General features: G+C 39.9%; 1 protein-coding gene across 1 annotated transcript; it reads left to right on the forward strand.

Moving 5' to 3' along the window:
• The first annotated feature begins 388 nt into the window (after positions 1-388).
• LOC104594322 (uncharacterized) lies at positions 389-25,035 on the forward strand. Its single transcript, XM_010254565.3, has 6 exons — positions 389-742; positions 995-1,060; positions 6,765-6,839; positions 8,151-8,280; positions 8,375-8,500; positions 24,597-25,035. Exons 1-6 carry the CDS (start codon positions 579-581, stop codon positions 24,738-24,740), a joined length of 705 nt encoding a protein of 234 aa, XP_010252867.1. The 5' UTR covers positions 389-578; the 3' UTR covers positions 24,741-25,035.
• Positions 25,036-27,031: the final 1,996 nt, after the last annotated feature.

Genomic DNA, 27,031 nt, shown 5'->3' on the forward strand with positions numbered 1-27,031 from the left:
TTTTTAAGGCCCTCTTTGATTTTACTTTTTTCAATTATTAATTAATTGACAAATTAATAATCAAATTTTACTGTTAATTAATTAAAAATATTCAAAATTAGTGTTGATATTTAAAAATTTAATAATTGCATGTTTTTATTTAATGTTGATTTACTGAAAATGATTATTGTTAATTTAATATAAATAAATATTTTTAATAAATTTAATTTTATAAATTATTTATAATACTTTATAAATATAGTTGGGGTGGGTGCCACTCAGAATTGATGCCACGATTCACGGGCCGGCATAGAAGTATAAAGTGTAGGTTTTTGACATTTTGAATGTTTCTAGCTTACAGTGAAATTGAGAAATCTGCATTACGCCTGTTCTACTTTTCCGTTATTTTTTTATGGTTGTAAAGGGCATTTTGGTCCTATTACGGGGCAATTCATTTTCAGTCACCGTTAATTGCTGACAGAAGATCTCTCTGAGCCTCTGCTCCCTAGGGTTTAGGGAGGTCTTTGGTCGATCGTCGGAAAATATTGATTGGGAATTTGGAATAAGTACGGGCAATGAAAAAGAGGATATATTGAGCAATGCAGAAGCTCAACTTGTTATCTCGATCTCTTGTTAGAACGCGAGGGTTCTGCACATCTTCTAATTCAAATACAGATAAGATTGTTGCTGCTGTATTGTTCGAGAGATTACCAGTCGTTATTCCAAAGATTGATCCCGTAGTCTATGCATTTCAGGAGTTCTCGTGAGTTTATTTTTTTTCCTCTCTCTCTCTCACCACATTATATTCATCCATTTGTGTTTTTAATCAGATTTGTGATCCTTTGTTTTCAAAAATAAATGATAAATACTCACGATATACTCAAGGATGTTCAATTAATTTCCAAAACTGGTCGTGATTCTCAACAAAAAGGTAAAAATAAATAAATAAATACATAAATTAAAAGTAAAAGGGAGAATGAGGCTCCTGACATAGCTGGTGGAATGAGTCTTGTAGGTTTCTATGGAGACAGCAATACCGACGAAAATATCCGGATGAGGTCTTAAGCAAGTCCGATACCAGGTGAATTAGCTATTCTTTTCATCTTTAAGTATTGTATACGACTGTTGATGCTAGATGACTGTCTGTTTCATCTACATTTTAAGTTCATTGGTCATGGTTGATTGGCTTAATATTTGATTGATACGAAAAAGGGAACTAGTTCTTTTATTTTGGTAAAGAGGGAACTGGTTCAGTATTTGGTAAAACCTATCAGTCATTTAAATGAGGTAAGGGGAGCACGAAGATATAACCATATGTTGACAGGTTTTTGGAAGGGGAAAGTCGGGAGCAAGAGAACTGGTGAATTATTTATGCTGTTTCTAATCAAAGAGACAAAAAACGTGAGTTATTTATTTAGTCATGCTTAGGACCCTTAGGTTATGGTTGGGTAAAATTTGTTGTGAAAACTATCTGTCACTTGAGGCATTGCTAAGTCACATCTTCAATGAGGGAGGTCTTCAGGATATCAGAACCAAAATCCATGTATTGGCGCATTTCAATTCAAAGGTGGTTTGGGGAATGACTCTCAAGAGCTAGCAGCATGTTTGAAATTTGGATGCTACTGGAACGAATGGTGTCATCGTTGTACTACATTGTGTTTCAGAGCATAGACCTTTAAAATGGAGCTAGTTCCGTATATCTTTCAGGATTTCAAGAAAATGAATTCTTATATATATCTGGTAGGTGGTAGCGACTACAAATGACATCATTTTGGATGATTACAATGTTGGTTCAGTTGCCTTTAGAACCAAATAATATGATTTTTTTTCTTGTTGCACCAAAACATGCTCTAAATTTTTTTTTAGTTTGCACATACGCCAAAAGTTTGAGCATCTTCAGTTGCAGAAGTGTTTGTTCACTTAAAAGTAGCTGGAATTTTCTTGAACATTCACTATAAGCTTCCATTAACAAGTGCGACCTGTTAACACTACAGGCAAATCTTCTTTAATATTTTCTTCTACATTTTAATAAAAATTCTTTTTGATCCTATTGCTGATAAAGAGTGAAAATCTTAGGATTTCCCTCAGGTACCAAGGGTGACAAGTCAGGATCTATTAATAGTAAAATAGTTTCCTTCCATTGCAAAATTGAGAGAGAAATAGGATAGATATAAGGTAGATATGTAAGAGTATATACATATATAGCAATGTGGTCCACATAAGCTCATATTCTCTCCTCTCTGTGCTTGCCAACTCCTTCTCTCTGTGATTAGCAAATGGGTCTAGACGACATAGGAATAGCCAACATGGGAATTTTAGATGATTAACCAATAATTTCAAATATTTAGGTGCATCACCCTTTTCTTCATGGCACACATTTCATAGTTAAGCCTGGACCATGCCAGCTATGCAGCAAAGCTTACCAATGTTGCTGAGAAGCAAACCTTTCACCCTGAAACAGCCTGTTAACTTGTCCCATGATGATCTAGCCACTTGCAATGAACAAACAGGTGATTAGCAGATTCCACTGCTACCCCACACATCACACACCGGACATTATCCAGCAGAAAGCCTCTCCTGACCAGGCTGTCCCTAGTCAAGCACTTTCTTGGGACTTTTGTTCATGCTAGGGAAAAAACCTTTGATGGGGATGTGAGAGATACAAATTCTTTGTCAAGGGAAATCGTTGGCTGCAACCTGCTCAGTCTTCCTGAAGAAGGACCTTGAAGAAAAGACCCGCAAACCTTCCCGAACCCAGATTTGCTGCTTGTGTTAGGCAGTTCATTGCTTAATCTCCTTTTCACGTCTGTCCAACTTTCTATTTCCCTGTTGTTCAAATTCTTCTCAGACCTGGATCCATATCATATGAACTATGAAGGAAACACCTCCATGGAAGGACAGCTACTGCACCAAGCATCCCTTCAAAACCTCACCCTGTGACCATTTCCCACCTTGTATCTAATCTCCATGACTCACCGGGTCGAACAGGTCAATTGTCCAACCGTCTGGGTCAGACGGTTTTTGACCAAGTCAACGATTTTTGACCTTCTCTGGGTTTTACTCAAATCGGCCCAGAATCTTGACCGCACGATTGTTCGAGCGGTTCAACCGTTTGGGTCAATGTCGGGTTGAAAACACTATAGAAAACAGAGTGATTTCTCACCCATAAAATGAAAAACGAAGCAGTGGGACGGAGCCCCTGTTTTTTTCACTTAGTCAAAGCTGAGTAAGAAAAAGGGGGGGGGCAGAGACAGCGATTTAAAAGGCACGCCTGAGGTGCACCTAGGCACACAGGCGAGGCGCATTTTAGGGTAGGTGCCTTGCCCAGGTCCTAAGGTGCAGCACTTTCAAAACCTGATGTGCCTTGCACCTTGGCCCAAGCATTCGCTTGCTTCGCTCGCTCGCCGAAGCTCTGAGAACCCCCTATTTGCTAATGTTGTTCATTCATTCATCTTAATAAAATATCTTCTTAAACGACAATTAAAATTATAAATCATTATTTTTTGTGTGAGAATTAAGAATTTAAGACTCTAACATGGACTTGTTTGGGCTTTGCCTCGAGGGGCATGGCACAAAGGCAACTCGTAGAATCAGGAATGTAATATGTTTTACATCACATTAGCTACTTGAAGTAGTGCAATTGAGGAAAAAAGAGATTGTGGGCTGTACATGCTTGAAAATGTTTTATATGTTTGATTTTATTTTTAAATACTCATTTGAATATGCTTTACATGTTATGTTTATGTCTTTTAATTTTAGATAATAGGGTTTTTAAAACATAAACTTTAAAAGTTAAGTTTATATTTCTTATTAATATTATGTTTAAATTTTAATATTTTTGATTTTTTTTGCATTTTTTGAATTTTCTGACTTTTTTTTTGATGTTTAGCAATTTTTTTTTGTATTTTTGTGCCTTGCGCTTTTAAAACACTGGGCGGACCCCCAGTTTTGTAATGCAAATGTCACAAAATAAGGGGGCGGAGCTCCTGTTTTGTCATGCAAAAATGATAAAAGAAAGTGGGGGAGGCGGAGCCCATGTTTTTTCGCTCAAAACTGAAAAGGAAAAAGGGGGTGGAGCCCCTGTTTTTCATTCAGATTGGAAGAATAAGAGAATAAAAAAAACCACGTTCTGGACTTCTGGGTGGGGTTTTGGGCGACCTGAAAAAAAAAAAAAACAAAACATACCTCGAGCTGAAGCTGTAGCTGGTCGAGTTCGGTGGAGTTCCTCTTCCTCCTTCACAGTTTGGTGGGTTTGGTCAAATGAGAAAACCCTACAAGAAACACAAAACTCAGTTTTAGTGTTTTAGAAAACAAATAAAAATAATGTTAACATGTAACGGGTTCTATGTATAAATATAAGACTGCCAATAACATTTCATAAGAAATATAACAATTCCAGGACTAATAACACTAGGCGACCGCCTAATATTCTGGGCGGGCACCTAATGTTAAAAGCTTCAGTCGTCTGGGCGAGGTGTCCTCAGGAAACCGCCTAGTCGCCTAGGTGCCGCCTTGACAACTATGACTGAATCGTTAGTAAGGCCTAATTAATTTAGGGCCACTGTTCACTAAAATGAATTGTAGTTCCCTTTCTTTCCTAAATAAATTACTTCAGCCCACCCATAGGACTGAGCTTAGAAAATCAACTTGGAAAGAAAGGCCCTTTCTTTTCTTTTCTTTTCTTTTTTTTTTAAAAGGCCCATTTCTTTTTTTATGCTATGGTTGGGAGTACTTTAATAACATGCTCCCAGTCCAACAAAATTAAGGACTTAACACATGCATATAGATATGCATAGAGATAGGGAGTCCCCTTGCCTTAAGCTTCACGAGCTAAAGAAATGACCATGCATTCCCCCATTTGTAATCATCACAAAGGATGGAGTTGTAACAGACATTTCAATCTAACTTTTCCAGGTAGACTTGAAATTCATCCATGTTAGGGCATAGTCCAAGAATCTCCAAGCCACGTGATCAAATGCTTTTTCCAAGTCTGCTTTAACAAGCACTTCTGCTTCCTCACATCTTTCTCTAGAGTCAATAAGATCATTTACAATCAACATCTCATCAAGTATCTATAATCTATCTCTCTTACACAAACACTCCTTGGATCTGAGAAATGATATCTTTCATTACCTCTATCATGTGCAAGGCCAATACCTTTCGTCCTTTCCTAATATTATATACACTATTGAGAAGGCTGATATGGCAAGTCTTGTAAGTTTGTTATCCCTTCTTTTTCAGGTATCAAGGATGTAAATATTGCATTCAAACTCCTTTCAAAAGATGCATTCATATGAAACCCCCTGAACACTTTCATCAAATCTTCCTTTAAAAAGTGCCAGTGCCTCATGAAGAATATTAGGGTGAAACCATTGAGCCCCGATGACTTATCCTCACTCATTTAACCAATTGCCCCTTTTACCTCCTTTGAGAAACAAGTTTCCAATTCCCTAGCTTGCTCATTTGGTATGCAGCTGAAATTCAGTCCATCAAGGGTCAGTAAGATCTTCCATTTTTCTTTGTGCAGATCAGCGAAATAGCCAGAGATATCCTCCTTTAACTATACGTCCTCAAAAACTACTCCATTAATTTCAAGCCTTTTTTATGGTGTTCTCCCTCATCCTTGTGTCTGCTACCTTGTGAAAAAGGCAGTATTATTGCCACCTTCCTTCAGCCGTTGAATTTGAGTTATTTGCCTCCATTTCCTTCAGCCATTGTTCCCCCTCCTTTCCTATCTTGTACTTTTTTTTCTTTAGCAGATGACTAATGTTTGCAGTCTACCTCTCCCTTAACTTGCTTCCAATAATCCAATTCCTAAAACTCCCCCTGTCGAAAGCCTTTTTTCTTTCTTCCTGAAAATTTCTCTCTCCTCTCTCCTACCCTCTCCCACTCCAAAAACTGCTTTCCCTCCAGAAAATGCTAGGTACTGACATGAGCATTTTTTGCTATACCCAAGCTAATGCATTTTTAAGAACCTGGGCCCCCTACAAAACATGGGGCATTCTTAACCAATGTTTTAAGATTTGGATAAAACCGGATGGTCGAACCAGTCAACCAGGGAACCAGAAGGCATTATGGTTTTTAAAATTCCCAGTTTTTATTTTTTAAACCGGTGGAACCGATCAAAACCCAGCAGAACTGTTGAAAACCAGTTGGTTTGAATGATCCAACCAGGTTTCCATGACCCACCTGGGTCAACAAATGGCTAGAAACTTCAAAATGAGAGTAAGAGGATTTGAACTTGAGAATATTAGCCTTCAACCATTAACTCAGTGTGTCTCTTGTGAATATTTGTCTCTTTTAACATAAATATTGGTCAAACATGTGTATTTCTAAATAAAATGCAAGTTGCAAGACTTGAACCCTGGTCAATTATACAAAAACCAACATCTTAGCCATATAGCCACTGCCCATACACCTGTTTACCCGGCGGCCATTCCGGTTTTGTGTCCGGTCTGAGTCTTAAAATACTGTTCGTAACACCAATTCATGCATTGTATAGGCCCCTGCTAGTTGGGAAAGATAAATAAGAGGTCAAGAGTAAGAAATAATGGAGAAACAAAATAGGGATATATTATTTTCATAAAAGACTGTCTTTTTCTTATTTCATAATTTTAGCCCCCTGGTGGATTGGCAGTTTCAACTGTGTTAAAATATCACCTTTTGGTTTCAAGTGTTATTGAATGTTGTAGCTTAGTTCAGGACACTCATCTATATCTAGTTCATAAATTCCTACATATTTGCTCTATATGCCCTTTCCATACGAAAATTGCTTTTTTGATCAGGGGAAAAGGTGACTACCAGATTGACTATGTACCAGCTCCACGGGCCACTGAAGCTGACAAAAAAAATGATAGAAGGTACAGGGTAAACTTATATGAAATGCATTTTAGTAGGAGAGATCCAGAACGCATAAATATGCAAATCTCTTTATCTTTTTGTTTGTTGCTGTATTAATTCATTTCATATTCCATATTCTAATAAAAGTTTATTAGCATAGCATGAGTACATTGTTAGTTCTTTTTGAAGTGAACAGTCTGAACTGAATATTCATCTCTGTTAAATTGCACTAGGAACAATTGTTGCTTTGGGCTATATTTTCATATTTCTATAATCATGTCAAAGTCATCTTAAAAGGGTCATTACCCAATGTTGGTCCCAGATTTCTTGGGTCTTGGGAAGGGTGGACTGGATATGGATATAGCCCCTTTTTTTGATCAGCAATTTGCACACAGTGGTTACTGTCAAACTCAAACCTTCATTCATGCTTGTAAGCCTGAGATTTTACTATTGTACAAAGCGATGGTCTCTTATGTCAAATTCATCTTCTTTGTGCTATTGCTTTCATAATGTCTGGAAGGCACTATGTTGTGGTCTATGAATCATAAAGATTTGTCAGTTGAAAAGTGAAAACAAAGGGGACTGAATACTACCTGACACAATGTTAGCATATGAGCAGACCAAGGTTCAGATTATCAGTTGCCTCTTGCTTCAGCAATAGGGATAAAACTCCATTCAGATTATTGCTAATCATTTTCTTTTATATGTTGTTTCTTCATTAAATCCAGCTTTACATTTTTCTGCTCTGTTTTCCCATTGACTTTAGACATTGGAGATCCCTTTGGGAAATGGAACCCGGTTGGCATTTCAACCTTTTATAGCATTACTTTGAGTATTGACTAGGAAAATGTAATAAAAGAAAGCTTGTAATATGGCTTACCTTGTGGCAGTCACTCTACCAAACGAATTAACTGAACAATCTTTTCCATTTACTGCTCACTATTTGAAGAGGTTTGCTACTTCTTTTCTGTGGATTCTTGTTTTTAACGAGTTATTGATATTTATTTCAGATGCTATAAATTCTCTGAAAGATAAGACATAGTTTGTGAAAGCAACTTGAATGTTGTATATGCCTTTTAGGTTAGTATATAAAAATATATATGAATTTTATTTTCTAGCTAGATAATGTCTTTGTACAGAAAAAGAAAGCAAAATTTTGACATTAGAATTCTCAAACATGCATTTTATGTAATAACAAGAAATGCACTTTGGAAGTTGTCTACTGAACTGACTTCTGGGTGTCTTTGAGCCAAGTTTGGGTTCTGAATGTCTTTGACATAATGGAGTCTATGATTTACTGCAAATGTCTGATTTTCTTTTCTTTCTTTAAGGTCATTACAGCGAGCACTTGACAGACGACTTTATCTTCTCCTCTATGGTAGTGGTTATGGGGCTCCAGCAGGAAAACCTGTCTGGCATTTTCCTGAAAAAGTTTACGAGGATGAAGAGACATTACGCAAGGTTGACATCAACCTGCCATTTTTCCCTTTTTTGGTTTGTTTCCTATTTCTCGTCTAAAAGTTTTTTGTATGCTGATTATGCCCTTAAATTGCAGTGTGCAGAGTCCGCATTAAAATATGTAATTGGAGACCTTTCCCACACATATTTTGTTGGGAATTCTCCTTTTGCTCATATGGTTACAGAACCAACAGGGGATGCACCTGACCTTCCTTCATTTAAGGTAGTTATGAAGTTATCCTCTTCTAACTGTTATCTATTTTTTTACATAGCGCCTATCATATTAAGATTCAGTCCATACTCAAAAAGAATGCTATTTCTACAACTACAAGAACCAAAGTTTGTGTGGGTAGGCCTTATCTTTTTGTTATTAGCATTGTGTTATAGCTTGTGTTTTTCTTGGACTATGAAGTTAAACTTGTTTTTCTTCCAGCTAACCTGTAGCATCCGAGGTTACTAAATGGCCCAAGCTCCCTTGCTAAGCTTGAAATCTCTCTTAGTGGCTGTCTAAGTGACCACACTCCTAGGTTTCTAGATTACATCCACCTTATTACCGGCTTGGAGTCTCCTTCCACTTGTAAGTGCTGCATTCCCCATTGTTTTGCCAATCTCAGGCCTTGGAGTAAGGCCTTGACTTCTGCCCTTAAGGAATCTCCCACCCCAATCGGGCCTGAGTACGGGTCAAAACTCTTCCTCATTTCTGAAAACATTCTCACGTGCCAATGGACCTGGATTACCTAACGAGCTTCCATCAAAATTTAATTTCACCCTGAACTGAAGTGGTGGGGACCAACTCTTTTGAACTAAAGGGGAAGAGGGAGAGGATACAGCTATAGAACTCCAACTTCTAATTAAATCAACTGTGGAGAAGTCCTTGAATAGATGCAGGACTTTCAGCCAATGTAGAATCTTGATGGAAATGCCCTCAACAAGTGCTTCCTTGGATTTTTCTTGCCCTCGGAAAATCCTATTATTTTTTTCTTCCCAAATCAACCAAAGGGCAGCTGCTCTTGTTATTCTCCACATTACCCTACCTCTTTTCTTTGTTTATTGGAAGAAGCTAGAGTCAAAAAGGTTCAGCACACACGAGGGGGATTCCACTTGCAACCAAAAAGAGAGGAAAGCTAATCCCACAAGTAAGAAGCAAAAGTACAAGAAATCAAAAGATGAATTGTCGTCTCACCACTTCTTAAGCAAAGGCAATAGACATGTGGGGAAAGGCACCAATTTGGTCTTTTTCTTTGAAGTACATTCATATTATTGATCTTTTGGGGAGCCACTTCCCTGCAAAAAGCCCTAACCTTTGGTGGAACAGGAATACACCACATTCCTTTAGCAGGAAAGGGGATAGGCGCAGCAAAAGGCTGAATTAGGGAATTGAGAGGAGCAAGAGAAGATCCCTGAAGAGGGCTTTGTCACTGAACTCAACTAAGTAAACAGTTCATCTGCACAAGCCAATTCTGAATCCCTCGATCCTCTTATCAAGCCCAAATTTCAGGTCCCCTCAGACACACAGAATGAGGAAATGGGGAGCCTGTCCTTAAAGGGGTGTGTTCCCAAACCAAAGATCCTACCAGAACAGAATTTCGTTACCTGAGCATACATATCAAATCTAATGAAAGGATGAAAGGTAGGCAAGACTCCAGCAATGGCTTTCCAAGGGGAGAAATGAGAAGCCCTAGGGTCGACACCAACATCCCATCCATTAGCTGCCATCCCATGAATGCTTTCCACCACCAAGTGCCATAAACTGTCTTGCTCTAGGGGAAACCTCTACAGCCACTTCCCTAACAATGCTACATTTCTTAATCTAATATTGTCTATGCCTAGACCCCCGAATTCCTTTTTCCTAGAAACTACTTCCCATTTCATTGGATGGTCCGTTTTTTAGTCTCCTGGTTCCTGTAGAAAATCTCTCATAAGCTTTTCTATCTAATTGGCAACCTTGATAGGAAATTTAAAGGTAGACAAAAAATACACCGGGAGGTTAGCCACATAGTTTTCAAGGCGCCAAGGCGAGGCTGGGCGTCAGGGGGACACCTAGGCGTTGGACTTTTTTATATAGAAAATATTTTTTTTGATCAATATTTTTATATAGAAAACGTAGATCCTAGGGTAGTTCCCTAGGTACCATGGCCATATTTCCTTAATGATTATTCATAAGAAAAGTATAGAGTTCACGTTAAAGTATAGAAAATCAACATATTCATGAGAAGAAAAAAAAAGAAGGAAAAGAAAATTCAAAAAATATAGGGTTTGAACCCTTATATTTGTTATAGGAAAAGAAGAAAAGAAAAAGTAGTAGTAGTAGCCTCTTAGCAAGAAAGAAGTCCCTAGCTATTCTATTTACTAAGATTGAAAAGTGACAAGAGGTAATACAATCCTTAATCCATTTACACCATCTCTCTCCAAAACCTCTGTTCCTCAACACTTCTAGCAAGAAATCCCAATCCACCAAGTCGTATGCCTTTTCTAGGTCAAGCTTACAATCAGATCCTTCTCTCGTTGTCTTTTGTGTAATCCCCACATTCATTGGCTATTAAAATCTAGTAGTAGTAGATTTTAATCCCCAATCAAGCTAATTGGTCTAAAGTCCTTAGGCTGACTTGCAGACACCTTCTTGGGGATCAGGGCTATAAAAGTGGCATTTGCACTTGAATTTATATTTCCTCTTTCAAAGAACTCCAAGAAAACCTCCACCAAGTCATTACCTAAAATATCCCAACAATCTTGATAGAATGCCATAGTGAAACCATTTGGGCCTAGGGCTTTTGATCTTTCCATAGAGAATACTACCTCTTTTATTTCCTGAACCTAAAATGGCCTCTCTAGGGGTTCCAACAATTCCCTTTCTCTAGTATGCCACTCAAAGTCGACTAGGGTCTCTCTCACTCTACTGGGGTTGTCATAAATGGATTTAAAATACTCCACAAAAGCTCTTGCAATATCTTCCTCTCTTGTCAACACTACACCATTTCATTCCAAACTTACAACATTGTTCTTTCTCTTCCTTCCATTTGCCAAATTGTGAAAAAAATCTTGTATTACCATCTCCTTCATCCACTTGCATCTTGATTTTTGTCTCCAACATATCTCTTTTTTTCTAAGGATTTCCTCTAGGTCATATTTCAACGTCCATTTCTCTTCCCTTTCTTCAAACCTCAACCCTTTTCTCTGCTTCAGCAACATCAAGTTCTTGAATCCTTTTAATAATAGCCTCCTTTCTATCATCAATTCTGCCAAACTATTCTTTATTCGAAGCTTTGATCCTGGCTTTCAACTTTTGTAGCTTCTTGTAGAATCTTTATCCTTCCCACCTAAACACCACTTGATCCTCTTCCCACCACTCTTTGACTTTCTTTTGAAAGTCTGGATGTAGCAGCCATGTGTTCTCAAACCTAAAAGGGCAAGGTCGTTCTCCTAATCTTTCCTGTGATAGTCTAATTGGACAATGATCCAAAGTAGGTCTAGGTAGGGCCCTCACCACCAGGCCTCTCCACGCTTCCAATCTGAAGAGAATAAGAACCTGTCTAACTTACAACAAAAGGGCTCTTTCTGAAGATTAGACCAGGAATATTCAACTTGCAACATTGACAACTCTCTTAATTCAAAGGATCCACAAAAGAGTTGAACTTCCTCATACTTGAGGTGACCCTATGGTTGGGGTTATTTGTTTCATTGACAAACCTAACGACATTAAAATCCCCTCCCAAGTACCATGGACCCTCCCATAAGCCCCTTATAACTGTTAACTCCTCCCAAAGCTCCTCCCTTTTCCTATATGAGTTTGGCCCATAAACATTTGGTAAAGCCCATTCTAGTCCATCGTCTCTCTTCTTTATTTGATTGTAACTGTAAAGTTACCAATTAATTCTTTTGTACAATCCAATTCCTCATTTTTCCAGATTGTAAGAATTCCCCTTGAGGCTCCCCAAGACTGTGCAAAAGCCCAACTCAGTCCTCTATCCGACCAAATACTTCTCACCCATTTCCTATCCACTTCTAATAATTTTGATTCTTGAATTAACAAAACATCTGGCTTCTCTTTTCTGAGAACTTCCCTTATCAATCTTCTTTTCCTAGAGCTCCCCAAACCCCTTACATTCCAACTAATAATCTTCATTGAGAAACAACCTTATGATCAATCCCTAACAACACCTTTAGTTAACCTGACTAATCCCTTTCTCCAGTACACCCCTTGCCATGGTTCACTTCACACCTCAGTTTCTCCACTTCACTCAATTTCTTCTTTCTCCTTTTAGGCATCCCTCCTTCAAGCTTATTCATAGGTTTCTCTTGGTCTACAACTCTTCTTTTACCGACTCTTCCTCCTATTCTCCCTCTTTGATGTTTTTTCACCTGTAGCTGTCCCTTCACCCTCCCTTCCCCATTCCCAGGTACTAGGAATTGGAGTATCACCCTCCTCTTCCTTATCAAAGTTGGCCCCTAATTCCTCCTCTGCCAGAAGTCTAAAGATGCAATATTAATCTCGAAATCCTTTCCCCTTCCTCCACAGATTCATTCAAAGCCTCCACATTTTCTAATGCCTGTGTTACTTCTAGTGATTCACTAGGACAGGCAGTTTCAGGATGAGAAACGACTCCACCTGCAGCCTGAGATGAAACAACAATTGGGAAAGGGGAAATATTAGCACCAAAAACTCGAGAAAAATTAGAAAAATGACAATCCATACCAGAGTCACCAATACCCGAAGTGTCTCCAAACCTGCCTAAGTTTTGAGGGAGTTTGCTGGGGGAAGTCTCCTCAGGATCAAACTGTGTTGCATGAACAGGGGAATAGGGAATGTCTGTTGCTTTGCCATTCAAATTGGAAGACAATGTACTCGATCTACAGACACCTTGACCTTGTTGTGGACTCATGACAGGCTCTTCTGTCTTTGGCCAAGATGTTCACCTCACCCGAAGTACCGCCTCCCATTCCCAAACTCTTCCAAGGTTCCAAAGGCTTCACAGTCTTAGGCAGAGTTTCTTCCCCGAATAGAAGTTTTGTTCCAAGGTCTCTAATGCTAGAGAAGAGCTTTTTGAGCATGTACTTCTCACACTTCCTATGCTGGAATCCTCGAGGAAAACATCGTCTTCTTCCTTTCTTCACAGTTGACCCACTCTGAGTCGAAACCATCTTCATCATTCTTCTTCCGGTCGAACTTCGGATTTGTATGCTCCGGGGTTGTGGAATAGGAGACTAGCCTCGGCCTCCAGTTGAAAATCTCAGCCGCTGTTGCGTTTGACTCACCTTTCTTTGAACCAGGTCTTGATTTGGAAGATGATAGATCTGAAGTCCTGAACAATGGTCTATCACCTTCGGCATTGCCTTGGTCACGTGACCACTGACCACTTAAGTAGTCACCTGATCTCCTTTGCTCCTTTGGCCCAGCCCCGACTTTACTTCCTGTAACTTTTGGTAATGGCCCATTTAAAGGTCCATTTCCAGCTGCCTTTTGGTTTGTCTACAGGCCCATTCCCAGATGCCATGTGATTTATCAAATAGTCCCTATCCCCACTATGTGAACCTGGTTCAACCCTTGTCGACTTAACCGGCTCAACACTTGGCCTGATGCTATTCAAACTTTGCACCACTCTACCTGATTTTTTAATGGTTGGCTCATTAAATGCTCCATCTGTCAAAGCTTGGGCATAGGTCCTGCTCCTGCCTGTAACTTTATCTTGTCTTGCACGCTCAAGGCTTTTCCCCTGTAAAGCAAACCTTTTGCATTCTTCTTTTCCAGACTTTCCAAAACTGTGTAAATCTCAGCCATTTTCAAATCAGCAGTCCCTGATTTCCATGCAAGTGTTCTTCTTCCACCTCCTCTTCCTCTTCTCTTCTGGACTTTCTTCACAGAGTAGCTTCAATGGAGGATGGGAGCCAAGCTGAGTAAAAACAATAGTCAGTAAAGACTTCAATCTTCCTTGGGATTTCTTCTGGTTTAACTCCACTAAATCTTATGGCTGCTGACCTAAGGTCTAGCAAGAAGACACCAACAAGTCTTGCCTTACATAATGAAGTAATAGACTCAAATACTTCTTTCTTCCAAAGATGGAAAGGAAGACCATCAATTCTAACTGTGATTCCATCCACCACCTCCAGGTCCTTCGAGTTTGAAAAAGGGGACCAATTCATAACTGTAACACTTCCTTCAGCTGTCTGCGCATTCATTGCTCTGATTTCCACTTCATCTTGCAACAGGTTGATCAAGGCTTTTCACTCTTCAAGCGGAGTGATTAAGACAAGACCCTTCGGTTTTAGATTTTTAATTAAATCAACAGCTATTTTCCCCCAATCCCCTGGTTCCTTTTCTACTACTTCTACTAGTTTCTTTCCCCAATCTGCCCTCTCCTCTCTATAGGCCAATTTCCCAACACCCAAAGCATTAACCCACCAGCATACTTGTTGCTTCATGTTCTTTCTCAGGAGCAATAATCTCTGTTTCTACCATGGGTTTTTCCAAGACTCTTCCTTCTTCAAGAATAAGAACTCCTGCAACATATTGTTAATCTCCGCCCAGATTAATCCCTTTTCCATCAGGAGTGCAGAGCAACTGTCTTTTCTTCTCTCCAAAGAACTCCACCACAACCAAGAATCTACCCTTGTTATTACTCTTTCTATCTGCTAAATACTTCCTCTTTTCTCCTTTGAGTTTTTCCAGTCTAACTCTCTGCTAGTAAGAAGTGCTCCCTCCATAAAACGTTGGAGCCATTCAACCACATCAGTCCCTACCAGTAGAATCATAGTCTTTTCGAAAATCAGATTTTTCGCTTCAGCCTTCAAAAACCTTCTCCATGTTGACTGCTGCTCGAACTCCATCTCTCTGCTAGTAACTATTATTATATCATCTATTGGTGCTACTGCTAGATTTCCATGAATATACTTTTTCTTTCATTCCTAGTCTTGCTACATATCATTTCAACATCCTCATCTTAACTATGCTAATTTTCTGGATGTGTTGCTTTTTGATTGTCCAATAATCTAGTAGCTCTCTTATTAAAGTTTCCTTTCAGTACATTCATATTATTTGACTACATAAACTGCTTCACTCCTTTCTATCCACTCTGATTCTTTAGATAACATCCTCTTTAATATTTCCCTTGTTATAGATTTTTAAAACCAAGTAGCAGAAGTGGTTGACTTGGTATCTAACCCCATTTTAGTCTTATCAATCAATATGATGCCATTAGCAATTAGCAAACAATAAAGCCATGGAACTTCAACCTAGAAATGCCTGCTTAACTCACCAAGGACTAATAGAAATAAATACAGGGCATATATTAACCCCTAGTCTAGATCCCTTATTTTTTTCATCAACAAATAAAAGTTCTTTTATTAAATTATTAATTACTGGTTACAGTACAAAGACAATCCATCATGTATGTGACCTAGGTCACAACAGATTACAGGATTGCCCAAACTAAAGTGGGCCTATCAACCCCCTGATTTGCTAGCACATTCGCCAACCCATTTGCTTCCCTTTTCACCCACCCAAAACTAGAATTATATTTCTTTGCAAGTAGGTCAATTTGTCTGAAGATAAATTTGAATTTCCATGGTGCTGAGTGAATTTGCTTTGCCCTAATTATGACCAGTAGTGAATCCCCTTCAATTTCTAGTTCTCTTGCTCCTAGCTGCTTGGAAAATTTCAAGCCTTGTAGGAGAGTCTGAGTTTCAGCTTGAATCGAGTCACAAAATCCAATTGGTCCTGAGAACGGTGCCACCACTACTCCTTGATAATTCTGAAAATCTCCCCCTATTCCTGCTCTCTCCAGATTACAAAAGTAGCTGCCATCAAAGTTTAGCTTTAACTTTTTTAATCCTGGCGGTTTCTAGTCCATTCTTACACTTTCTCTATGTGTTTTTGACTGTGCCACTTCTCTCCAATTCCTTAATATGTCATCTGTAGAAACACTCCCGAAAAGTTCCAGTGTTTGAACCCAATGTGCAGATCTGATTTTTATGGCTTCAATCACTTCCTCCTTTGACTTTCTTTTCTCATTTAATATCCTTTGATTTCTTTCTTCCCATATAGATCAAACCAAGGCTGCTCTTATTGCCTTCCACATACATCTTCCCCTTTTCTTTTGTTGCCTCAAGAAATTGGAGCCGAACAAACTCACTGTCTTGTGAGGGCCCATCTTCAACCAGAGAGAGAGAGAGCGAGGGAGAGAGAGAGGGACACACACATCACAGGTGTTTGCCTTCACCGGGAACATCTCTCAACAAAGAGCTTATGCTTTAGGCTACAATCAGAATTTGCTTTGGATTTTGTTTTGGATTTCTCTTTATTTGCTTCAGGTCTTATTTTGCTTCATTTGTACTGCAATCAAACAATATATGGCAAGATTTGAAACAAAAATAAATCAGAATTTGCATCCAAATCATTTGCACTAGTGCTTATTTTACCTGAGCTTCTCTAGTGCTTAGTTACCAAGGTGACTCCTAACCAGGCACCTAGGGTGAGCATTTCTAGCCTGTCCCTGCAAGCAATCATGTGCATATATTATAAATAATATACATGTGTGTGTGTGCACACTTTATATTATACAAAGTATAACTTATATTTCATAAATATATTATGTCCTATAATATACAATACTATATATTTAATAAAATGCATTTAAAGTAATAGGCCTGAAGTTCTGGTCTAGGCCCAGGATATAGCCCTTATCATAGGTGCCATGCCCAAGTACAGCCTGGCCCATGATCACCCCTATAGGCACCTAGGTGACTAGGAAGTTTTTTGGAGGTGCCTTTATATAATGCCTTTTATATGTGCTTGGGACATTTTTAGGCAAAGAAAAGGGCAGGCAAGCACCATATTGTATGTTGTATTTTGTGTTCTATGATGCATAAAATCATTTGGTATAATTTGCCTGTTTTTCATTATTTTTTTTCTTGGATTCTTGCTGCAATACTTCATTGCTTGGATTTAATTTTCTGTTACTTTGCTTGTTTGTTTAGATTTTTGTCATATGAAAATTTATGGTTTTAAAAACATTTCATGATTTAAAAGCTATAAAATTAATAATGTAATATCTCTATATATGAAAAATTCATTATTATTCTTTCTTTTAGCATTGTTTAATACAATCATCTCAATGAAATGATAGTTTCCAAGGTCGATCACATTGGCATAATAAAGTTGTTTTTTTTTAAGTATTTTCTTTTTCCATGTTAGGGTTTTTTCTCACTCTTATTGATTACCCATGTAAAAGGTAGCTTCCAATGTTGCTCTTCCTTCCTGGTTTGAAGCCAAAATTGTTGTCTGATATCCTTGTTACATGTCATAGTCTTTGATCAATCATTTGTGCCTAAGCTTCTCTTATTCTTACCCTATATAGATTAAGAAAAATGCAAGATAATTATGGAATGTGATTACTTTAATTGAGATGTTCCAAATTATGTCTCACTGTCTTAGTATGATAACTTAAATGAATCCCTAAAATTTTCTCCAATACTTGCCTGATCCTCAATTGAGCATTTTTCAAAATTGAGCATCACAAGCCCCTGCTGCCTTTGTTGTGTATGATGAAAGAAGCTTGTGATGATTTGTGATCCTATTGAGTCCACAGAAACACCTCTAAAAATGAGTAACTCACTCATAGATTGTAGTATATAAGTATAATTTTGTTTGTGTCAATGTTTAACGTAATACAAAGGATGTTCTTAGCAGGCTATGTCAAGCATGTAGCTGAGGAATACATGCAATATGCAAACCCAACCCTTTCCATTAGATTCCTAACCTTGAGCATAGGTTTGGCTTTACATGACCAAGATTGACCTGGATGGTAAAAGTTGAAGGGCAAAAATAAAAAAAAAGAAGCATCTCAGCTTGATAATCTACATCCATCAAAATCTAATGTGTAGGGTTTCCTCATGGACTAATTGGCACAAGCATTAGTAGATTGCTTTGTTATATCTTCTCTAGGCTGCTTTACTGTGGGAAATCCCAGGTTGAATTGTTAAATGGTGGGTGTTTCACATTTGTTACATCCACGGAGTATATCTAGGCAAGGTTTAAAATGTCAGTATTGGTGGAAATGTGATGAGTTACCGCTCACCTCGGAAGCCCCTTCGAGGGTGGCTTAACCTCCTGAAACAGAAGATGGGAGGGAAAGGGGAAAGGTAGGAAGATGACTCAGAGAGAGATGAAAGGGATATTCATTCACGCCACTTATTACATGATCATGGCCTTATATAGCTGGCCTACATGTATGCAATCATGGAGAGAATATCTTCTGGTGGTAGTGTAACTAACTCTGGGAGGCTCTGCCACCTGTCACGCTAGCCTCTCTGTCTTCTAATGAAATGCTGTTTGGTGGTGGCCTGCTCCATTCCTATAGTTGGGTTCGGAGCGAGTGTTTGGGTCCCAACAATTCCTCCCCCCTTAGCATTGACCTTGCCCTCAAGGTCTAGGTTTGGAAACCTCTCATTCAACCTAAGATAAGGTTCCCAAGTGGCATCATCTGGAGGAAGCCCAGCCCATTCTACCTTGGCTTCTGGCACAACCTGACCACCTCGTCGAACCCAACGGAAATCTACAATTCTGATAGGCTCCGTGTCAATGTCCCCTTCTTCAGTGAATTGGGGTAGGTTGCAGGGAGGTTCAACCGATAAGCAACAAGGCCCACTCTCTCCAGAACCTTATAAGGTCCATAATACCTAGGTGCTAGCTTGTGCCAAGCCCGTTTTACTACCGAGATGTGGCGGTAAGGTTGGAGCTTGAGGTAAACGAAGTCACCCACTTGAAATTCTAATGGGCGGTGGTGAGTGTCATAGCGGACCTTCATTCGTTGTTGGGATTTTGTCAAGTTGGACTTAAGCAATCTAAGAATCTTGTCTCTCGCAAGTAGACGGGTCTCTACTTCTGCCACCTTGGATGACCCATATTTATAAGGTAATATGGGAGGAGGTTCTCTGCCATATAAAGCTTTGAAGGGTGTCATTCCAGCAGCCGACTGATAAGTCGAATTGTACTAGTATTCTGCCCACGGAAGCTAGTGAGCCCACCGTCGAGGCTTTTCCCCTATGAAACATCTAAGGTAGGCTTCCAAGCAACGATTAAGAACTTCAGTCTGCGGGTGATAACTCGTGGAGGGGTGCAGTTGGGTTCCTTGCAACCGAAAATATTCCTTCCAGAATGAACTCAGGAAAGCAGGGTCCTGATTTGAGACAATGGATCTTGGGGTTCCATGCAGCTTGGCGACGTCCCGGATGAAGATGTCAGCCACCATTGCTGCGGTGTAAGGGTGAGGTAATGCAGAGAAATGGTTGTACTTGGTGAGACGGTCAACCACTACCATGATAACCTCCTTTCTTGCAGAACGAGGAAGACCCGTGATGAAGTCCTTGGAAAGGTCTTCCCACACTTGATCTGGAATCTTGAGAGGTTGTAGAAGGCCAACGGGAGACTGTGACGAGTATTTCTACTATTGGCAGGTTTGGCATTCGGATACATATTCCTACCCAATGATAGTGGCTGCTGAGCCTCTTTAGGGTCCATAGCACCCCTGAGTGCCCTCCCAAGGCGGAGTCATGAAACAACCCTAGCAGTTCAGCTTTGTGGGCCGAATTCTGGGCAACAACAAACCGACCCCTAAAGAAAAGATCAAGCCCCACAACTTGGTAACCAACAACTTGTGAAGGGTTTCGCCTCCGCTTATCTCTAATGACTTGCAACTACGGATCAGACCTAGCTTCTTGCCGTATAGCTTCAAACAAAGGGAAGCTGGGCTGAGAGCAGGTCAGATGGGCTAACTCTTCTACTCATGACAAGGCATTAGCTACTCTGTTTGTGGGCCCCGATTTATATTCTATGAGGTAGTCAAAGCCCATTAGTTTACTAAGCCATCTTTGCTGCTCCGAGGTGTGCACCCTTTACTCTGCTATGTATTTCAAACTTCGTTGGTTTGTCCTAATAACAAATTGGCGTCCCAATAGGTATGCACACCACTTTTGCACTGCCATTACCACAACCATCATTTCTTTGACATAAGTGGACCGACTTGGGTGAGCTGCTGAGAGAACCTTGCTGAAATAAGCAATGGGCTGCCCTTTTTGCATCAAGACGACCCCTACTCCTACACCTAACGCATCACATTCTATTTCAAAGGGCTGAGAGAAGTCTGGAAGAGTGAGGACTGGAGGGCTAGAAACCGCTGTATTCAAGTCTTCAAAAGTCCGTTGGGCTTTATCAGTCCAACTGAAGGAATCCTTCTTTAATAGACGCGTTAGAGGGGCGGGCATAAGCGCATACCCCTTAATGAAGCGCCTATAATATCCGGTAAGCCCAAGAAAGCCCCGCAGAGCCTTTACAGTAGTGGGCTTGGGCCACTTCTAGATGGCGTCTATCTTTTCTGGGTCTGCCATGACCCGACCTGCTGCAACCACATGGCCTGAGTACTGAATTTGTCCTTGTCCAAAGGAACACTTTGTCATTTTGGCATGTAACTGGTGCCCCTTTAGAGTTGTGAGTGAGTTTCAGATGTTCCATATGTGTGTCCCAATCCCTGCTGTACACCAGAATATCATCGAAAAACACTAGAATAAATCGCCTTAGAAATGGCCTAAAGGTGTCATTCATGAGGGCCTGAAAGGTGGAGGGGGTGTTGGTGAGTCCAAAAGGCATAACCAAAAACTCATAATGGCCATCGTGGGTCCTAAAGGCCGTCTTGTGGATGTCAGCCTGGTGGACCCGAATCTGATGATACCCGGACCGCAGGTCTAATTTGGAGAACACTCATGCCTCTCCTAACTCATCCAGTAGTTCGTCAATGAGGGGTATAGGAAACTTGTCCTTCACAGTAATCTGATTCAAGGTCCGGTAATCTACGTAAAAGCGCCAACTACCATCCTTCTTCTTCATTAAGAGTACAGGAGATGAAAAAGGGCTGGTGCTGGTCTGTATATGCCCTTTTTCCAATAGTTCTCTCTCACTGCCTTCTCAATTTCCAGCTTCTGAAAGTAAGGGTATCTATATGGCCTCACATTGGCCGGATTAGAACCAGGTAGAGAGGTATCTGATGATCACGAGCCTAGGGTGGAGGTAATTGGTTCGGCTCCTTGAATACATCGCCAAACTGATCGAGTATCGATCGTAAGGTCTTGTGTTGGGCTTCTGTGGGGTGAACACAGCCTTGGTTGTCCAGAATTGGGACTGTGGGCCAAATGCCTAAGTGCATAAATATGGGTTGGCCAGCAAACTTGGAGGCCCGTATCATGGAGGCTAAAGTGTCACTTTGTGGACTAGGGGGCTGCACCCCTTGTAAATGACAAGATTGGCCATCCTGGTGAAAATCCATTGTCATTTTGGCCCAATCAGATAGAGCAAGGCCCAGGTCACGCAACCAATGAATCCCCAAAATAATATCAGCCCCCGAGAAATCCAATGGGTGGAGATCAACCACAAAATTATGGCCCTGTATGAGGATTTTTTCCTTCTTACATACACCATTACACGACATTTGACTCCCGTTAGCCACATGGATTGAAAAGAGAGGAGTGGGTTGTATGGTCATACCTAGCTGCTTAGCCAAATGGCAAGTGATGAAATTCAGGGTAGAGCCACTGTCAATCAAAATCATCACGGTCCGGCCCACCAATCTTCCTTCTACGCACATGGACTGAAGAGAGTTGAGGCCCATGAGGGCATGTAAGGAGATCTCGGCCCTGTTAGGTTCTGGTCCATCTGGAATCAGTTCACAGTCATTTAAGTGCTCTGGGTCTATCTTTTCCGGCTCTTCCTTTGTCTGTAGGAGAAACACCTGTTGGACCCGGCATTTATGGCCCGGTCCAAACTTATCATCACAGTTATAACAAAGGCCTTTCTTGCGTCGGCTTGCATCTTAGCCCATGAGAGACGTTTGAAGGGCATAGTGGGCCGGGGCAATATGGGCTTCTGATGATCCCCAACCGGTTTCATGGGCTGCTGATCGGCCCGTGGCAGAGTCCTCAAATTCGGGTAGGTCAGTTTTCTAGCTCTATGAAGGTTGTCGATTCTTTCTTCTTGTAGGCGATCCAATCCCATCGCAGCCATGACAGTCGCCGGATGGAGAGCCCTCACCTCCAGACGGATATCCTCTCTGAGACCTCCCACAAAACATCCTACTAAGGCTTTCTCCGGCCAACCGTGTACCCTGGTCGCCATCCGCTTGAACTCGAGTTGGTACTCTTCTACCGTTCTAGTCTACTTCAACCGGGTGATCAGCTCGTCGTAGTCCACGAACGCCGTCGGCCCAAAGCGGATGCACAAAGCTTTGGTGAACTCCGCCCAAGTTACTTGGTGATTCTGGCGATACCACTAGAGCCATAGAATTGCGTCTCCTTCTAGATGAATGGAGGCGATGGAGACACGCTGGTGTGCGGGAGTTTCATGGTATTTGAAATATCTTTCTGCTCGGAAGATCCAAGGAATGGGATTTCCACCGGAATAGTTGGGAAAGTTGATCTTAGTGCCTTTTCCAGTGGGGTAATACCCTGTTCTTTGGCTATTGGAAGCAGAGGCTTCTGCTCCTAATAGGTGACTGGTCTCACCGGACTTTTGCTGAGAGACGAAGCTGGAGACGAGCACTTTGAGTTCCTTGAGTTTGTTCAACACCTGGTGGAATCCATCCTCAAGCTGGTCGACCCTTTCATCCACGGTAGTGGAACGTGTCTGTGGCATCGTGAAGCCTGGGATTTGGATAGCCTGGCTCTGATACCAATCTGATGAGTTACCGCTCACCTCGGAAGCCCCTTCGAGGGTGGTTTAACCTCTTGATACAGAAGATGGGAGGGAAAGGGGAAAGGTAGGAAGAAGATGACTCAAAGAGAGAGATGAAAGGGATATTCATTCACGCCACTTATTACATGATCAGGGCCTTATATAGCTGGCTTACATGTATGCAATCATAGAGAGAATATCTTTTGGTGGCAGTGTAACTAACTCTGGGAGGCTCAGCCGCGTGTCACGCTAGCCTCTCTGTCTTCTAGTGAAATGCTGTTCGGTGGTGGCCTGCTCCATTCCTATAGTTGGGTTCGGAGGGAGTGTTTGGGTCCCAACAAAATGTTGATTGTCCAAGTATAAGAAACATGTCAGAAATGTTGGAAATATCATATGAAAATATTGTAAAAATTACAGGCATGGTGGAAACATTGTGATATATGCAAAATATGGAATGATATTCCATGAAATGATAAAAGAAGCATAGGTACACCTTTTAAAATTATTATCTTGTCCCAAATCACTAAACAAAGCTAAGAAGCTAAGGTTACAGACCAAAGAATACGTTCTGAAGTTGCCCTGTAAACCTTCATGATAGAATGAATTCAAGCAAAATTTAAACTCATAGAAAATGTAAATGGTTGTAATAGATCGATCAAATAATCTATTACACAAATAAAAACTAGTATTAAACTTCATGTTTGAAATGAATATTGAGCTAGCTCAAAGTGGTAATCATGTAAGTTAGGTGGGCAATAACAATGTTACTCCACATATCTACAATAGTCACTAACTTATCTTATATTACTATCTTTTGTACTCTACATAGTGCTGGTAGTGTTCACTGGGAACATGTCGATTCCAGTAAAATTTCATGTTGCTACCCATGGAAGTGGAAATGGAAATATGCCGTGGAAACTATCTGTTGTACTCCAGATAGTGTTGGTAGTGTTCATTGGGGAATATGTCAATTATAGTAAAATTTCGTGTTGCTACCTATGGAAATGGAAATATGTCATGGAAGTCTTAGGGAAATTAGGGACATTTTAAACCATGCTAGGGGGGTTACAAACTTGAAGTGTATGCCAATTCTTTCATTTTAAACCCGTCTGAATATTTGGTTAGCTTAAAGTAGTAGTCTTTATTGGATAAACACAAGGTTACTACTGTAAAAGGATTCTGTCACACACCAAAGAAGCCAATTTGGCAAGACACTATATTGATTACTTGTAGTTTGATGATTGACGATGATAGAGGTGAGACAAGGTTCATCATTTCAAAATTATCTACGTTCATTAGGGTTAATGTCTATGAAGAAGATAAATGATGTTTTATAGAAGAGATAAATGGTTGATACCAAAGTCTCTCTTGAGCATTAGTGAAAATCTCCTTTGTGGGAAGTGGGGGACAAATAGGGAAATTTGAAACCAAAGCAGCACATGAACTGAGCCAAGCTGAATTTTGAATTCCGTTGAGAAGTATAAGAAAGACTACTACTTGTTCTTTTAAAGGATGTGTTTATATTTCTGACCATTCTTTTTCCCAGAATACCTGAGTATACCCTTGTTAATTTTGTTCTGTTTTATGTGTGATCTGTTCCTTGTATCAGCGGTTCTTCTTCAAATCACAAGTTATTGCTACCAACAAATTCAAGATTGGGAAGTGTGAGGATTATGTCTGGGTAACCAAAGATGAATTATTGGAGTATTTTCCAGAGCAAGCAGCCTTTCTTAACCAGATGATAATCAGCTGAATTTTCTTCCTTATTAAGCTCTCCTTAGGTTTCCAGGCCTCAGTATTTGAGTTTTGAACTTTGAAGCTTTTCTTCATGTTCCAGTAACCAACATGGATTCCATACAGTGACAAAATTTGAGTTGTAATGCAAATCACAAGAAAAAAGAGAAAAAAGAAGAAAGAGTTGTGAGCGTGTCACGAGGAAGCAGAAATCTGAGTATTCTATTGAATGTTCCTTTTGTGGCTCAGGGACATACTTTGCTGATCGGGAAACTATGCATTTTTGTAGAATAAAATTTCCGTGCTTGGTGGCATATTATTCTTTTGCAGCTCCACATTACGGTTCTGATTTCCATGCTATCATCATTGATATCCTTTTGTTCTTTCTTCTTGTTAGGAGTCTACAAGACTAGCGAGTAGTATGTATCTAGAAAATTGCCATGCTGACTTGGTTTTATTGGTTGGAAATTTCTCAATGAAACCGAGTCCGAGATATAGAAATGGTGACTTTACTGAGGTTTAACACAAATTTATAACATGTATGTGCATCTTAACGATCTCATCCCGTGCACCTTTGCTGATAAAGAAAAAAAAAAGACATCTCATCCCGTGCAAAAGTAGAAAGAAATTCTGAAGTTTTTGAAAACGTATGGAAGGGAACAGATAAGACACTTTTTCTCCGCTTCTCAAAAATTTCAGGCCCCATTTTACTCGAAAAGATAGCTTAGCATTTTATTTATATCAACACTTATAAAAAGGATTGCATATTAACATTCATATCAAGGTTTAGTACGGCCGGGCAGTCTGCCACACGGCCAGGGATACGGTTAAGGGTGTCAATGGGCCGGCTTTGGACTGGTTTTCATCCGGTCCAAAATCAATTTGAACGGATTGGATGGACCAACAAGACATTGGATTGGACCAATCTGATCCAAATTATTTATTAGATTGGATTGGACCTGATCTGTCCTTAGTAAATTTATATTGGATTGGGTTGTTTAAAACGAATTTAAACAGATTCTAGACATTGAATTGAATCGATCCAAAATGGTCTAAAATATTCATGATTGAATTGAATCTCGTTCATTTGTAATAGACTTACGTTGAACTAAATCAGATTGGACCCCCCCTACTTCCAAACTAGCTGGTAAGCAGCAACAGCTGCAAGCCCAAAACCCAAATAAAACTCACGAGCAACCACATGATTGTCCTTTCAGATAGAGAGAGAGATGACGTCAAGCTTCACTGCCATTTCTTTGTAAGTGATGGACAGATCCTTTTCTTCTTTTACACGCAAGACAGAAAGGTTATGTCTCCACAACAATCTCCATCATTTGTTTTCTGAGTTTCATGGTAAATTTAATACGAGTCCTACGATTGCAAAGCCTACCTCATACACATGCGACGACATATTTTCAAATGACCATGGTTTTTAAAACCGACCCGGTGACCAAATCGGTCAGGGGTCCGGTTATAGGGTTGAACGGTCCGATCGTTGAAACCAAACGCTTGGCTCATTTTGACAGAAAAAAAAAATAATTAAATCATTCGAACGGTCAAATGATTAATTACCCGGTTCAGTGTTCACTGACCAAAATCAATAATTTTGAGAGAAAATTCAATTTTCAGGAAAAGCTAAAACGATCAAATGACCAATTCCCAAATTTTCCAGGCCGACCATCCGGTCCGATCTGGTTTTGAAAACCATGCAAATGACACTAGATTTCGTAATTGACGAAATAGTTAACAATATGATGATATGCATTTAAGCAAAATGGTTTTATACTTTAATTGGAATGAAGTGCCACTCATTCATTCTATAAAGTATAAACAAAAAAGATGTAGCGGTAGCAGACTTGCAAAAACAAACTGAAAACCCACCAGGCATCAAAAAGTCATAAAACCAACCAACCCTCTCACCCGGTCAACAGCGGGAAAGTGCATGAAATCAGATTCCATTCTCACCGTCCTCGCGACCATTTGCAGCTATACATTGAGAATATCTTCTTAGGACTAAAATCATACAAGTATGATAGAGATATTTTCAATATATGACACAAGTGGCTGTGAGAACAGTGTAAACACAGTCTTGTGAGAGGACTGCATTCAAGTTCAAAGTGCACATATGATGAAAAGATAAGAGGTCCACTTGGTTTACCAGTTTCTGCATGTGTTGGAACCTCTGTTCTCTGGCTGAAGTGGAGCTGCTTAATTTATATATATAGTTAACAAAATTAACATATATAGATTGATAAATGATCCAGACGTCAAGTTGTGACGTTGTAATTTGTAAAAGGCTAAAAAGCTACT

Source organism: Nelumbo nucifera, chromosome 1 (genome assembly GCF_055504915.1).
Source record: "Nelumbo nucifera cultivar China Antique chromosome 1, China Antique-T2T, whole genome shotgun sequence".
Lineage (NCBI taxonomy): Eukaryota > Viridiplantae > Streptophyta > Magnoliopsida > Proteales > Nelumbonaceae > Nelumbo > Nelumbo nucifera.

Excerpts from the sequence above, each read along its gene's own strand:
- LOC104594322 (XM_010254565.3), top strand. The coding sequence starts at position 579 with ATGCAGAAGCTCAACTTGTTATCTCGATCTCTTGTTAGAACGCGAGGG. Across the intron at positions 743-994 it reads TATGCATTTCAGGAGTTCTC|GTTTCTATGGAGACAGCAAT; the intron begins GTGAGTTTATTT and ends TGAGTCTTGTAG. Across the intron at positions 8,501-24,596 it reads CTGACCTTCCTTCATTTAAG|CGGTTCTTCTTCAAATCACA; the intron begins GTAGTTATGAAG and ends TCCTTGTATCAG.